Raw genomic sequence first — 17,334 nt, forward strand, 5'->3', positions numbered from 1 at the left:
ATTTTCAATAAGCAATCCTGAAAAATATTTGGGGGTGCTGAACTTTCTTCCAGGTGTATATATGTACATTGTCCAATTTACATATGCAAAGAAATGTTTTACATCTGTATACTTGTATAAGAAATGTTCACTTTAGCTAAATAATTTAGGTATTTAAAAGTGTCTTGCTTATTATAAAATAGAATTATTTTACAAGCATTTTAATTTTAAAAAGAATAAATATTTCTGATTTCATCCCTCTCCATCAGAAAAAAAAATTGATATAAGAAAGTTCTTTTTTTTTTTCTATTGGATTTTTATAGCTCATTATTTGCTTACCAGAAACTGAAAGAGAAACGAAACTGTGAAGTGGGTAGTTTTATCCTTCGTCAGAGTACATCTTGTTATGGGGAATTCAGATTAGATGTTTGCTGTTCTCAAAATGTGAATGAAACTGAAGGAAGGCCTGAAACTTTTCAAATAAAAATTTATGATGAAAACTACTATATAAATAATTTAAGTGATGTGAAGGAGTCTTTTCCTACAATTCCTCAGCTGATTGCACATTACAGCCAGAATAATAGTAATTTACAGTTGAAATATTGCATTCCTCCTTCTGAATATGGTGAGTTTTGCTTCTTTATTTTTTGTGAAATGTTTCAAAATTGCAGATATTTGTTTTTATTAATTATGGTCTTTTTTTATATAAAATCTTCTAAAGGACTTTTCAATGTTTCAATAAAAGTATTTCATGGACAAAAATTATGTATCTTTAATCTAGTATTTTCCATTAGAAGAGCTTAAAAATTCTAAGTGACAAAAACATTTATCAGGCATCTAGCTGTATTCTCTTTCATATGTTAACATAATATTAAAAGATTATGTATATTGTAGATGACACATTGTCTAAACTTTATAAACATGAACTTTTGTGTTCACTTAATGCAGCATATTAAAAATGAAATTTAATAAAATACCTTGCCACCATAATTGGCTAGCCAAAATGAAAAAGAGCAGCATAACATAATGTACTCAGTGAAATATGGATGAGCATATAGGTTAATGAACTGATAAATGTTTTTAAAATAATACAATTATAATGAAATATCAAAATACAAAGAAAATGTTTTTGTGATAGATGTCATATGAAAAGTATTTATAGCAAATCAAGTGGAAAATCATTAAAATGGTAAAAACAAATATTAACATATAGTGTTAAAATATATTCAGAAAGACATCTAAATAACTATACAGTTGTTTTTGATACCTCAACTCACAAGATTAGCTATTCTCATCTATATACGAACTTTTTCCTTTTGCATGCCACAAGCTTTCTGCACCTCCATATTGGAATTACAAGATTCCAACATGTCTCATGCATATTTTCATGCATCACCTCCTTACCAGTAAGAGCACAGCATGCTGACATGACACATATGACACCCTCTACTCTTCTCTACTGACTTTTTACTTTTCGTTTGACAGCACTTGTGTTTGGACATGCTTTTTGTTTGTTTAAAGATTCACGTTCTGCTTAAGTTTCCTCAAAGTGGTTTTCTTTAATTTATTTAGTTTTCATTATGACTCTTTCTTCAATTTGACAAATTCTGTCAGTTAGTTCCCATCGCATTATTCGTTTTCACCACTTGAATTTAGTGAACTCTTATTCACAATGAATTTTGAAGTTCTTATTCTTACTTTGGTGGTCACACCAGAGACTTGTGTTATTTCTCAGGCCTCGGGTGCGGGTGACCCAACGGTGGATTTTCCTTGTTTATCCACCAGAAGATCGAACGTTACATGGGCCAACCCCTAACTCTCCCAAAAGGGAATACTTGTTCAGACTGATGGGAACTTGGATCATCTATTTCTGCCTCTTGATTTTACCATACCTTCCCGCTTCCCACTTGAACTAACTCAGTCTTTTTGAATTTGTTTCTCAGGTATGTGATGTTTTATCCCTTTTTCCTATTACTTATGAGCCAAATCATTCCTTAATACATGACCAATCCTCTTACCCTTTTTGATATTCTCCTGATATTTGGGTTCATGCTGATTAACTTACCTTGCAATTAAGTGATGGGTTTAGCATCCTCCCCTACCTCTGCAGGCTTCAAATCAGTTAGCGCTTTCCAACTGTCATGCTGGCTGTCTCGTTTTGGACCAACAATTGTTAGGTTCCATATTGCCTGTTTCGAGCAAGGTTCCCGAATCACCTATCAGTCTGACCCATGCTAATAACTCTCGCCTGTTTCTTACCCTTATAACTTTTATTGTATCTTTCTTCTTTACATCTCCTCTCTGTGGCTCTCCACAGAAATCATGAGGGGTTTCCTTTCCCTTCTTTCCTCCACACTATCTTGTTTGTTGTCTTTGACTCTGGTTTAGCATACATGGTTTCTCTGTTGTTTGGATCTTTTAGGTCATGATGCAGATTTGGCTCAGGTCTATTTACCATTGACTAAGCTTCTTAGATTTATGTATGGCCCCATTTCTTTTGTGATATAATTTTGACATGATCCCAGAAACAATAGCATCATGGGTGGAATCAGTCCAACAACAATCTACCTTTACCAATATTATTGTACATTTGTTTCAATCAGTGCCCCCATGTGCCTGCTGTTACCGTTTCCTGTCCTTCCCCTTCCCAACCCTTACCTGTCCCTTCTCCTTGGAGTGAGTCTTCTCATCATTTTTGTTTTTTGATGACACACCTCAAGTCGCCACCAGTACCAGTGATCATTGAGTGGGTTCTGGTCCGATGGGAGTTTGGCTTCACAATTTCTTATCACTGGCGGTTCCTTTGTCGAGGATCAATGAGTTCTTCAGGTTTTGTCAGAAGGATTTGTTATCCCCTTCCTTGCTCCACCTTCCATGCTTCCTCTCCCCCTTCTTTCCCTTTTTCTTGGAATCCCGTGACCAATCAGTATCTGTCAGAAGCAGTTCGTAAATTGCTATCTCATCAGTCTTCGAACCTATTCTACATCCTTCAATAGGTTTTTATTCCCCACTTTTGTTGTTCCCACAAATAAACGGGGACTGGAGGCTGATCACAGATTTATCTCAACAGCTTCATTCATTTGCCCTGGTTTACCATAGAGTCTTTTCTTATCCGGAGGTAGGAGTTTTCTCCTGTTTTATGGATGACCATAATGGATCTCGCCAAGGTTTACCTCCATATACGTATATCACTTATCTTTAGTTTGTCCATCTCGGGTGGTTTATGAATCTCGTGCACTATCATTTGGGTTTGCTTTGGCCTCTTAAGTTTTCTGTCAAGTAGTCCAGGCATTTTGCTCGATATCTTTATGCTCTGGGATTAAGTTTCTCTCTCTTACCTGGACAACTGGTTTCTTCTGGCTCATTCTGAACTGGAGTCAGTCAGCCATTCTCAGCACCTCCCTTTAGTGGCTGCTCAGGTGGGCTGGCTAATCAAACTGGAGTAGTCCTTCTTCAGATCTCATCAATATATTTTATTTTGTGGGTGTTTTTTGACACTCAAATCAGTCGGGCCCAGGCTTTTGTCTGATTTCGTTCTATGGACTTTTTAGTTTACCATGCCCCCTTGGTTTCATCACCTACTGCTCATGACGTTCTATCACCTTTGGGGATGTGTTGATCAATGACATCACTGGTCTCCTTCAGTGGGTGCTTCATGATCAATGGAACCTTGCTTGGGATACTCTTTCCACCCCTCATTTCCATTCTTTTTTTCTCTGTGAGACAGTCTGCTTTGGTGGGACAAAGCCCATACATTAGCAGGCATGCCACTTCTTCCCTTGTGTCTGGATCTACATCTTTTCACAGAGGCATTCCTTCAGGGATGGGGGGAATGGGTCAATCACCAAGAGGCTTAGGGCCATTGGTCAGTGGACAAAAGTGCTTCGCTTGCTGATGTTCTCAAATTTCTAGCCACACATCAGGTGGGCATTGCATCTCTTCCTTCTTCTCTGGTGATGGTTCATTCAGATAAATCTATGGTGGTAGCACATATCAACCACTAAGGAGGCACCCAATCCAGAGATCTATGTTTTTGGACATTGGATCTCTTATCCTAGGCCCAAGCACATCACATTCATTATATTGCATGTCATGTGCCGGGTGCTTTCAATCTGGTCACAAATTGTTTTTCTCACCCCCTCCAGATATATCCCACAGAGTCATAATTAGATCCCTTCCTTTTTTAAGGGATCTTTGCTATTGGTGGGGTTCTCCCAATGTGGATGCCTTTGCTGCAGGCATCAACAACAAGGTACTCCTCTTTTGGTTGCCTGTACCACATCCCCAGGCTCTGGCAGTCGATGCCTTCAGTCAGGAGTATCTTTATGTGTAACCACCTATCCGATTAGTTCATCGGATGATTTCTTTCATCCACTCCACTCCTGTTGGGTCCTCCTGATTACTCCTTATTGGCCAGCTCAGCCTTGGTGTCCATGGTTACAAGACTGCTCCTCTCCCCTCCTGTCCCTCTTCTGCTTTCTCCCTACCTTCTTCATCAGCCCCAGTCACATGTCCTATATCCCACTCTTCATGTTCTGCGTCTTCATGCCTGGCTTTTGTCTAGTCCTTGGTGAGAAGATCCTGTTTCACACACCAGTGTTAGTTGGTTCCATCTTCCATAGAAGTGTATCAATGCAAGTGGAAGGTATTCCATTGTTGGTCTACAACTAGGGGATTTCTTGCTGACCAGCCTATTGTGGCTCTTTGACCGTGGGTCTTCGGTTTCTTTGCTTTTGGAATATGGGGTGGCCTTATCCCATACCTTTTGTTTTTCCAGATACTGTAGAGTTTTTACTTACCATGATCATGCATTCTTTCCGGATACATCACCATCCCAGGTGACTTCCCCTTCTGGATTGGAATGTTAATGTGGTCCTCCATTCTCTTACATTACCTCTATTTGAAACACTTTGCTCGTGTTCCATGTTTCATCTTTCCCTTAAAACATATTTCCTTCATCTCTTAGCCTGTGGATGTCGATGATCTGATTTGTTTGCTATTAATGTTTCTCGTACTCATTATCAACCTACCTACCTTTATTCAGATCATTCTTTTGTCCCAAAGACCTCGGTAACTCAGGATGGTGCTTCCTCCTATTTCCCTTCCTTCTATTTCCCATCTTTGTTTGAATTTGTTCCAGTTGTCCTCCCATCAGATCTGACACCTCACTTTTTCCCTTGCTTCTCGGCTTTGTCATCCAATGGAGGAGATTCTGTAGTCCGGCATGTGGACCACACCCAGTACGTTCATCTCTACTATCTCCATCATATCGTGGTTTCCTCTTCATCAGGGTTTTGTCTACCACCTTTGGCAGTTCTTCAGACTTCAGTGCAAATCTAACTGTTAATTTTTATTCATACTTTCTTTTCAAGGGCCTTTATCTATTTCTTTATCCCATGGATCTTGCACTGTGGCGAGTGGTGCCTGACAAGGTATTCTTTAACCTGTACTGTCAAGCCATGTTGACTTGAGCTTTATCTTCCATGGCTTCGTGCTCACCGTTGAGATGATTTGTTCCACAAGATCACTTGTAGGTGCATGACTTCATGATATTTCGTTTCATAAACATGACCATACCACTCATGGACTGCATGGGTAAAGCAGAAGGGGATTGCTGCTCATTCCTGCCATGCCTGGAGAGAATAACTCCTTATGGTCTGCCTTTCAAAATAAAGTTTTGTGTTCACCCATTGCACTGTCTTAGGTGAAGATGTTCCTCCAGACTCTCCACCACATTGTCACCCTCCTTTCTTTGAGTGGAGTGTGGGAGTCCTTACCACTTTCTAGTTCAAAGCTGTTGGGGTGTTTAACCATGGAGGCACCCTGCTGAAGGAGTTCCACACAATAACCATTCAGTTACAGAGTAGGGTGATGGTGTTCTTCAGGTGTAGATGACGTGATATCCTGCTATTTGTGATAACCAGTGACAACGGAGTGAGAGTTAGAATGCAGTTCACCCCTTCTTTTGGGATCCCTCATCCTACCTTTGCATTGATTTTGGTACCCCGTGGGGAGGTTTTGGAACCAATCAACATAAATCCTCACACAGGTTTTGGGTTGTCTATCTTCCTCCTTCAATTTCCTCTGTCTGTGTTGTGGGTTACAGTGGTGGTACGTGGGATTATTCTGGTTCTGTCCTTGGCTATCCCACGTATTTTCTTTTTACAGGGATGTTATTGCCATTTGGATAGTCCTGGCCTGTTTCATGGTTGAGGGAGTTGATTGCATGAGATAGACATCCTTTCAATACTGGATGTCAAGTTCCCAGACTGATAGCTCAGAGCTAATCCTCATGTCATACCTGGGAATCAGAGTGGTTCTCAATCTCTCAGTTCTTGGGTTTGAGGTAAAGATGGTATGATCCTCATCTTACCCTCACTTGGGTGTCGGTACCCTGTGGGCAGGCTTTGATTGTAGTTGACTTACCAAATTGACTTTGTTTACCCACCTTTCTCATTGTGGGATTGAGTTACAGGATATTTCTGTGGTTAGGATCACTTTTCTGCCACATTTTCTCCTCTCATTTTCCGCCTTGATATTTTAAGCATTCCACAGTTGGGTGAAGAGTATACCTGGCTTAGGAGTGGTGTGGTTACCCTCTTCTTTTCTTTGGATCTGAATCTCTCATTTCCAGGTGTATCCTTTAGATATTTTTGGAGGGTACTTCTGTCTTTCCCTCACACTTTCCCTCTTTATCAATGTGGGATTCTAGCTAATCTTGTGTGAAGAGGTATGTATGTCATGCTCCTATTGGTGAGTTGGTGATGCATGATGTTTGCATGAGAGACATGTTGGAATCTTGTAATTCCAATAGGGGGGCAAAAGGCTTGTGGCATGTGTAAAGAAAACGTTTGCATATAGGGAGCAGCACTGACAGAGAATAGCTAATCTTGTGAGAAGAGGTAATTATCTATCGAAAATACGTTTTCAGTATAGGAAAATTATAACTTTGTATTTCCACAGATAAGACACATCTGCTTTTATGTCGCCCTGAATGTAGTAGCAATCCAAATATGACCATTAGAGGAGAGTGTAATTGTTCAGCACAATGTATACCTCATGATGCTCTGATACTGTCCCTGCACAAAGAATATGAACATCCTGGTCAGTACACAGTTGTGTATCATGCACGCCTGAGAAGAAGTGAAGGAGAATACAGAGAAGTTGCAGTTAAAACACTGAAAAAACATTGTATGAGAGACTATATGCAGGTAGATGTACACTTAAAATATATTTGAAGTTATAGTATAGAAACTATAAAGGTCAATTTGGTGTCAAGAATTTGGCCAGTTCAACTAAGCCCATAGCATGAGTGTTATTGATTCTCAATGCAAGAGAGCAGTAAAGCATAAATCAAAATAATTATTATTGGTTGCTGGTTTTTCTAAGAGGTGGGTCACAACATTAAGTGACCAATGTCTAATTAAGATTAACTGGTGTTTCACCTGATCATTTCTACCAATGACAGTTTCTGTGTGGTGGGTTACTTTTTTCTTATTTTACAGTTGTTGGACAATCCAATTGCAAACAAATATGAACCAATCATAACATATTACACTTGTAGAGGACTATTGAAAGGCCATGGCATCTCATTTGTTGACTCGCATTCAAAATTTATTAAACTACTATTTCAAGAATTTATGTTGATAAGTTTGGTATTAAACTGTAGATTATAATGCAAATTTTAGTACTATACATTACTCAATTTCTTAATTTAAAAGCAAATATTGAAAAAACACAGATAAATATTGATTTTTGTGTGTCATGTAGTATATTGAATGCAGCACTGGTTCGAATTAGATGTTTGTGAAGTCAAAATATTAAATCTATAGTTTTGTATGAATTAGAAACTCCGATATTGACAAACTCGAATATAAAATAAGAATGTCTTATCTTTTCTATTTGCTAAGATATTGCTTATTTGATAAATCAAACACAGTGGCACCCCACCCACCTCTTTCCATTTTTGGAAATGCTCACTTGTATACACTTACTTCTATGTATGACATGAACAACCAATCGTAAGCTCAGAAGGCCCCCTTAGTAGCTTTCTCTGCCATTTTAACAGGCTTGGCACCATTTCTTTCTTTTGAACCAATATTTCAAATAGGTAGGGTGTGTCTCTAGTCTGCTCGAAATTTCATAGTTTTTTTAGACTAAAATATAGCTTAGTTACTAAGATTGATAAATTATAGTGGAATTCTATGGTATTAATGTAGTATTTTATGATTTTTTCTTTATTCAAATGTATATATAAAACCTAAACAAAAATATTTTGTTTCATATCCTCCACTTGCAAAATTTTTAAAGGCTTTGCAACCTACATCAAGCAGCAACAAAGTACAAAGTTTGTGACTAGAAGAGATAATTGTTTTCTTTACTTCTTTATTTACTGTTCTATGTTTAGGAAAAATAAGTTTAAGAACTTATTTCAAAATAACAATAATCTATATACATATATGATAATTGAAATGTGACTGTAGTTTACAAAATACTAGTCTACTAAAACACAGTCAAGACAGGTTATTTTGTAAAGACAAAAAGTCAGTTTTGTATTATTGGATACAGTAACATGAGAGCACATGTGCTGCATCGTTGTAACTTCTCTATTGTTAGCCAGGCATGGCTGAAAGGTCAATATAATAAAAATATATATATAACTGTATAATGTTATGAGAATTAACTTAGTTTAGTCTACACATTTATGTTTTCGTGTTATAATTTGTTGTCATTCTAAAATGAAAGAGGCATAATTTATATTTATTTCCATAGATTAATTACTCAAAATACAGATAAAATATAGAGTTTTTTCTTAAGAAATGTTTGATAACTATCAGGACATTATAGAGATTTCACATGTGAAATATGAAAATTTTCTGATGCATAAAAGTATTTTTAATCTTAAAAGGAAAATTACTTTGGATGATAGATAGGCAAAATGAGAAAACATTGCTTTACAAACTTTAAGACTTAATAAAAAAATTTGATGTTTTGCATATGAAAGCATTGTAATGTTAACTGATAATCTGCCAAATTTTGTTAACATTTGCTTACTAATTTAAAAGTTATAGCATGAAAACTATAACAAGCACAAAATGCTTACAAGATCAGTCCCAGGGACCGAGCCTGTGCTGAAAGTTAATTATAACTTAAAGTTCACATACATAATGAAAAGTGAATATCCCAGATTTTACCAATAATCTCAGTGTAAATTAATTTATATCATAACATGAAATGGAAGTGATTTTTGGTGATAATGATATACATCTTTTCCAATACAAAAATACTTTTTCTTGTAGACTATAATACAGATTAGTTTTATACATAATCAGTAAGTATAAAGATGAAAGTAAGGGAGTAGATAGAACATTATGGTATATACATAGGTAAGAATTTATTTATAGAAGGTTTTAAAAAATCAAATTATCCAAGCAGAAGTATTCAGCAGAACACTAGAAACATCTGTCATAAAATTCTCATAAAATGCTAATGTTTCACAATTTTTGTTATTGAGCTGTTACTATCTGATATAACTCCACTTGTAGCAGTGCTATTGCTTCAAGGACATACACTACATGCACTTGTCTTTTCACCATCCATGTAAAGGTGTGAAGATCAAGCAATGACAGTGTAGAACAACTTTAAAGAGGTGATTTTCTGCAAGACTTGCAGGTGTTAGCAGAACAATTGGTGAACAAGATGCCTCGTGGCTGTAGTTTGTATTTTAAGCTGGAGGAGTCCTTTTACTCAAGTTGAAATAAAGCTATTATCACCAAACATTCTCACACTTTTTTCAGCATTTGGTGTGCCATAAAACTAATAATCATTTCCACTAAATGGCCCATTCTATTTTTTCTTCAAAACCACTAACATTGGTCAAGAAACAAATAACCTAAAGTACTAATATTTAAGTGTCCATCATGAATGCAAATTGACAAATATGACGTAAAAAGATATTATTGGGGGAGTATATATGTATCTCTGATCCATCAATCCCAAGGTTATTGTGTAGGTGCAATTTACATATCAGGCAAAACAGAGATTGACACCATGGTTATACAAAAATGATTAACACACTCCAGAAAAACAAATGCTTTTATTCAAATCTGACACTTCAGATTATGCTTTTCTCAAGGGTTACATCATTGCATACAAATACAAATTGACAACTGAAAAAAACACGACAATTAAACATGACTCAAAAGTAGAGAAGTCGTGTGTTATCATGTGCACTTTGAATGGAATTTGAATGACTAGCGACAGAAAACCACAAACTACAACCTCACTCATATTTTTTTCTGGAGCGTATTAGTTTTTTTAGTTGTTTTTTTTTGGAAACAAACAAGGATTATTTGCTACAAATGGATAAATACAGTTTTGGGTTGAAATTCACTAAACAGTAAAACCTAAGTTATTGTAACCCACTTCAAATTACAATACACTACTGAACTAATCTAGCACAAACATTCATTCACAGTGGTTGCCATACTGAGTCACATAATCAGCTCAACTTCCTTCAGTAAACTTTGTCACTTAGTAACATTTTAGAATTAGCTTTTTTCCACACTAAAAAGTATGATAAGTATAGAAGTAGAAATGAAATATTAAAATAGCTTACCAGTTTGCTATATATTGAGTAAAGGAAGCTTCTGTTATAACTAGGTCTAGAGTAAACTTTGGAAGTACAAGTGTGCAAAAAGTAATATCATTTAGAAAGCATTTTTACTTTGAGTTTCATCACAATTTTAGTTTTGAATATAGAATGCATGCTGCTAGTTTGAGAATAATAATTAATATTCAGAATGAAAAGAAAATTGACAAAATGGGATGGAGAAATCCAACAATTACCTTTTATGATTTGGCAAGGAAACTATCAATATAAAAATGAATATTTTTTTCTGTTAGTTTCCAGAACCTTTATGGTATTTGATTGTCCAATGAAATCAATAGGTTTTCTTAGTGTAATAGCATAGGAATAAACAACCGTGTAACCATCTTGCAATATGTTTTATATAATTCTTGGAAGAGAACCATGCATATGCAACTGAATTGCTACTTGAGCAATTTGTGATAAACCTGATATTTATATAAGAAATTTAGTAGCTGTCACCTATGTCTAAATTGAATCATAGTTTTGTAAATATTTGTTGGACATGTACCCTCAAGCACTTTCCTCACTCAACATGTTTTTGACCAGCAATTTCAGTTTGTTTGTTTTTTGAAGTACCTCAGTCATATGAATGATGTTACTGTAAATGTTTTTCTCGTAAAGTAGAATGATAGCATAAATTAGCTTTTTATTGTATTTTAAACTTATTGATGTTAAAACAGTACAGTTGCCTTACTATCTTTTAAGTAAAACAAATCATGGTAAATTTGTATGTAACACTGATGAAAATGTATGTTTTTTTTTCTTTTACAAGATCACATAGTTGGACAGTTGTCAAATTACCCTTGACATGGATTTATGTATGTGGTTCGAAAACTTCCCAGAGAAGATTCTCTCTGTATAGTTTATCTTCTCCAGGATCCAAACATTCACCCATGTTTTAGCTGTATGTGGCAACCTGTGAAGGGGAGTAGAGGATCCTAGTGCTTGAGTGGTGTCTGTGACACACCACTTTGACCTTGAATTTCTTTAGATGGGTGGTTTTGGGGTGGTCCCCCAGTGATCAGTCAGTTGGTCCTATATGGATAGGATCAACTGAGTACTATTATCAGACATCCTTAGTGTTTGTTGTCGACATTATGCCTGATGCTGGTGTTTTGGTATAGTGCCCATGAAACCCTACTGTGGTTACACTGTCCTAGTTTACAGTGTGGTATCTCCCCATAGAGGACTCCATGGTGAATGAGTTCAGTGGATACTGAATCTTTCTCTTTTTGTTATGGATTTTCAAAAAAACAACAACAACATAATTGCGGGTAATGACCACAATTTAAAAGTTTCATCATGACCTCCATTGCTTCCTTTACTTTGATTTTTGATCTTACACTGTTCTTCCAAAAAGTCTATCCATGATGTTGCACTTTTCATCTAATAGGGCTTAGAGGGACTTGTCAGCTCTCCGAAGTCAGTTAAGAAATTAAGATTAGGAATCTGTTGGTCAAAACATTACAACCACATGATTAAACTTCTCTTAAATTAAAAATGTATTGGGGATATACCAATTGAGATTATTCCTCACACTACCTTGAATTCCTCAAGGGGAGTTATTATTGAGAGGGAACTCACTAGCATCTCTGAGTCAGAGCTACTCGCTGGTCTCTCCAAACATGGAATTTGGTTCTCAAATTTAAAGAAAGAAATTAGGTAACAATCAGGTTTAAACATAAACCTCAAGTGTATCTGTTGGTATACCCATTGGATAACCTGTGTCAACTGATTCTTAATAACTAATGAATATTTATCCATAAATGGTAAACTAATAATTGAGGGTATTTAGACACATCAATTTGACTAACTGTGTAAAACTTTGCATATTTAAATAAGTATGAAGTATTTTGTCAATCATAAAACATCGAACTTATTTTTGCTTAAACAATCCTTGTTGTTAATTAATTCTTTATGCATAACTTTGTATGTACTAAATATTTTATAATATTTAGAATTTTGTAATAACCCTCCTGCTATAGGTAGATCAAAGTGCACCTTTTACAGAGTTGAATTCAAAATTTAATTAAACTACTTTATTATTAATTTATATGAATAAACTTGGAATTAAAATGTAGTTGATAAATCAAATCTTAACATTTCTTAAGTTTTAAGTTCTCAGTTTTATAAAGGAATATTTTTAAAATTATCAGTCTCTGCTAGTATGAAACTTGTAACATTTGTTTTCTAGATCTTCTCTCTTCTCTTATTTATTTACCACCCCTCTGAGAAGTATGAAATTTAACATAAATTGCTTATTATAATACTGATGTTACTAAGGCAAAGTCTAATTTTTATAACCTTCAATTGTATTTGTTTACAAAGTCATAAACTAGAAAACCAAACCTACTTGATGTACCCACCGGTCACATCTTCTCTTTCACAAATTGTCAATAATCATTTCTAACATTTTATATCATTTATAACTAATAGAAAGATGAAATATTAATCTATCAAATGATGTGTAATGCTACATTGTTTTCTGTACAGAGTATTTTCAATTTCATCTGATCGAAACTCTATGTATATGCTATCATCTTAAAAGTATCCCAAAGAGTGGTAGAGAAGACAAGTAAAAATCGTGTAGAGGCCAGTACATATCCTTGCTTTATACAATTCATGATGGTAAAAGGGTCCGAAGAGTCGCCATTTCTTATTACATTTGCTATCATGTTGTTGTGGAAAGAGTGTACAATGCTGATTAGTTTACCTGGGCATCCTAGTTTGTGCAAGATGCTTCTTAGGCCCTCACAATTAACACTGTCAAAAGCTTTGGTTAGGTTATCAAACACTGTATAAATCTTACTGTTGTCCTTTGCACTTTTCTTCTAGTCAGTGAGCACTGAAAATCATGCCTGCAGTTCCTCTACAGGATCTGTAACCACATTTTGACTGAAGAAAAAAATTTTACTCTAGGTATTATATGAATTGATTGAGAATGACTTGAGTTAAGATATTTCTTGCAATAGAAAGGAGTGATATACCTCAGTTATTGTCACAGGTTGTACCTTCACCCTTAATTTTATTTAGGTGTACTATTGAGGCATCTTTGAATTGTTGTGGCACAGTTTCTAAGTCTCATATACTTGTTAAGAGTGATGTTAATTGTTTTTTCAAATAGTCACCACTGTATATGTATATCTCAGCCAGTATATCTTCTGTCCCAGAGGCCTTTCCTTGTAATGTTTGCTTTGTCACTGTAGTCACTTACCCCATCATAGGTGGCACTACAAAATACTCTTCATCCTCATGTTGGGGCAGGTCATTCAGGGCTTCTTGGGATATTGTAGATTATTGATATAGAACTATACTGAAGTGTTCACTCCAGCATTTAAGGATGTCACACTTTATCTGTGAGCAGTGCTTCAGTGTTTGTTGTACTTACTGGAGTTGTGCCATTTGATTTGCGGCCATATATATGACTTAACCTTTTAAAGAGCTATGCGAGTCAGCAGCCCTTTTCAATTATTTTGCTTTGCTTTTTCACATTGTGTTTTTATTTTCCATAATTATGACTTTCTGGCTGTTTGAAGACTGTTGTAAGTTGTTTTTTGACATTTTAACATTTAAGTAGGCAAGATGAGCATCAAGCATAGATTTTGAGAATTTTGTTATTTCCTGATCATTTTTGTCCAACTAATCATGGCATTGTTGTGACTCAAACCCAAGAATATCAGCTTTTGTGTGATAAACAGTGTCTCTAGGTGCTTCATGCAGCTTACAACTCTTGTTAAGGAAAAACTTGGTTTTATTTCTGGGACAGAACTTGTGAATCTGTTTTGAAATTCTTTTTTAGTAGTTTCCTCTTTGACATTTGATGCTTTAATCATATTAGGTTATTTGTTTCTTCTCTCTCTGTGGCATTTTGTCTTGATGGTAATGTACAGGTTGCTCCTTATGAGTCAGTGATCTGATCAGCAATCTGTGCCTCTTAGCAATCAGGTGTGATTGATATCATAAATGTCTTTATGTTTGTTATTACATATTCCAGTATGTGCCACTGTTTGGAGAGAGGATGTATCCCTGTAGCTTTGTATTTATTTACCCTTGAAAGGTTTTTGTAATGATTAGATTGTATTGAGCAAAAAGAGACAGGTGCAATTCACCATTGAAGCTCACTTTGCCAGTGCCTTGTTTTCCTGTAACTCTGTTCCAGGTTTCATCATCAGATCTCACACAAGCACTAATGTCACCCAGTAATAAGATCTTGTTGTTTCTTGTTAATGAATTGAGAACACCAATTAGGGGACAATAGAATTGTCCTTTTTCTTCATCAATATTTTCTGTTGTTCGAGCATAAGCATTGATGAATGTGGTATGGTGTCCTTTCTGAACACATTGTCTCAAAATCATGAGTCTTTCATGTGTTCATTTGGGTAACATTTCTAGCTTACAAACTAAAGATGTTTTTTATGGCAAAACCTATACCCGATGTACATTGCTCATCTATAGGTTTGCCTTTCAAGTAGAATGTTTAATCTAACTTCTTCAAGGTGGGATTCATCTGCAAATCTTGTTTTACTCAGTGCAGCTATGTTTATGTCATATTGGGTAATTCCTTGAAAATGACTGCTGTTCTTCTCTCAGGTCTGTCTGATATATCCTGTAAAGGCCATATGATCCCTGTACTGAATCTCAGTTTTGTTCTCTTCATCTTATTTTGACCACTGATGTGTATGACCAATCAGGTGCTGATGCCTGACACGTTCAAAAGAGGTAGGATTTTCTTTTTAGGATTATTTTCAGTTCTTTATCCCCAAATGGGAAGAACAGTGTAGTCCTTATAAAATGGTGCTGTGTCATCTGAGAAGGATACAAGTGCCATATCTACCTCAGTCTATGTCAAGACGATCATCACTTCCAAACTGTCAATGTGTAGGTCTGTGGCTAGGAGTTCCCAGCTACATCTGTCATCTGCTTATGTTTCCACTTGCCCATCACCACATGACCTATATAACTTTGTGCTTGGGTTTGTTTTTGTTGCTGTTACCTGCATTGATAAAGTGGTTTAAGTAATGCTTGCAATGTCCAAACTCACTCTCACATCCATGTTGTCAATTGCTTTCTTGGTGCATAAACCTACCACACCGTAGGTCATTGCATGGATGCAGGTTTTACATCAGAGTTTTGTTTTCTTAGGTTGCTGATCAAAGCGAAAGAGCCCTATCATCCATGCCATTGCCATGTTAGCCAGTAATGTTTTCAGGTGAACCAGGATGGCCTTCACGGCTGGCTAAGTGACCCAGTGAGTTAAAAACTCACTAGTATACTTCACCAAAACCCAGCAGTATCCTGCTTTGTTCTGTTTTCATCTCCCATGACAAGGATGTGAGGTTTGGGCATTTGGGAGACACCTGCATTGATATATTGCCATTTACTGTAATCTAGGTCTGTCTATGTCTGGATAAAATGTAGGCCAATTAATTATTATAAATATAATATTGATAATAATAATAATAATTGAAATATATGTGTGTCTGTGTGTATATATATTTATTTATGGATAGAGAGACAAGTTTGAAAGCAAATGCTTATAAGCAAGATATAAATGCCTTTTCATGACTTTAATAACTAAAATTGGCCAAGATGAGTTAGTTAACATGGCAAATGGCCTGTAAATTGCAACAAATGTTTTCATATACCTTGAATAGATTTGAATCCAGGTCAGATAATGGTTTGTTTGGTAACTTAGTAGAAATTTACAAGCTAAAGGAAAATATGATCAAAATAAAACCTGCATCTGTAATAGTTTAGGGTTATGAAGTCACATATGTGTAGCTCGAAAATATGAACTCTTGGTATATATTCAGAATACTGATTAGAAATGACAGTGTTGTTTTAATAGTATAAGGCAATTTATGGGAGATATTATTTCTAGACTGGCACATCCTTTTACATTTTGAGTGCCCAACATAAGTTTTATTTAGCATTTGCCACCAGGCACATGTTAAATTTTGTGTGTTGGTTGGTTAATATGTAACATTAGGCTTGGTATGTGTCCCTGGGACTGACCTCATAACCATTTTGGGTTTATAGTTTGGGGTTATAGTTTTCATTCTATAACTTTTAAATTAGTAAGCATATGTTAACAAAATTTGGCAGATTATCAGTAAACATTGCAATGCTTTCATATGCAAAGCATCAAATGTTTTTATTAAGTCTTAAGATTTATAAAGCAATGTTTTTCTCATGCCTTTTTTTCTTTTAGCATGATGCCCATCCATCATGCAAAGTAATTTTCATTTTAAGATTAAAAATACATCAGAAAATTTTCAAACTTCATACACAAAATCCTTATAATGTCCAGATATTTATCAAAAGTTTCTTAAGGAAAAAAACTTTATATTTCATGTGTTATTTTCAGTGACAATTCTCTATATGGGTTTGGTCGATTTGGCCGATCTCGTAACCACGTTAAAAAAAAAAGGAAATAAATATAAATTATACTTTTTTGTTCAAAATGACTACATATTATAACATGAAAACATAAATGTTTAGACTAAATAGCTTAAACATCATAATTTAATACATTTATATATATTTATTATTTTTATTATATTGATCTTTCAGCCATGCCTGGCTAGCATTACAGAAGCTACAATGACATGGCTCACGTGCTCTCATGTTACTGTATCCAAAAATATAAAACTCACTTTTAGTCTTTACAAAGTGACCTGTCTTGGCTGTGTTTTAGTATACTA

At 35.4% G+C, this 17,334-nt stretch overlaps 1 protein-coding gene across 3 annotated transcripts in view; it reads left to right on the forward strand.

Annotated features, from left to right (window-relative positions):
- LOC106461087 (tyrosine-protein kinase JAK2-like) overlaps nt 1-17,334 on the forward strand; it is a 195,096-nt gene that overhangs the window by 86,052 nt on the left and 91,710 nt on the right. For all 3 annotated transcript variants that reach the window (XM_013920877.2, XM_022387962.1, XM_022387963.1), the window contains 2 exons: nt 303-604; nt 6,943-7,190. In XM_013920877.2, coding sequence (XP_013776331.1) covers nt 303-604; nt 6,943-7,190 — 550 coding nt within the window. The remainder of the gene's footprint in view (nt 1-302; nt 605-6,942; nt 7,191-17,334) is intronic.

The sequence above is a fragment of the Limulus polyphemus genome, unplaced genomic scaffold, assembly GCF_000517525.1.
Source record: "Limulus polyphemus unplaced genomic scaffold, Limulus_polyphemus-2.1.2 Scaffold895, whole genome shotgun sequence".
Classification (NCBI taxonomy): domain Eukaryota; kingdom Metazoa; phylum Arthropoda; class Merostomata; order Xiphosura; family Limulidae; genus Limulus; species Limulus polyphemus.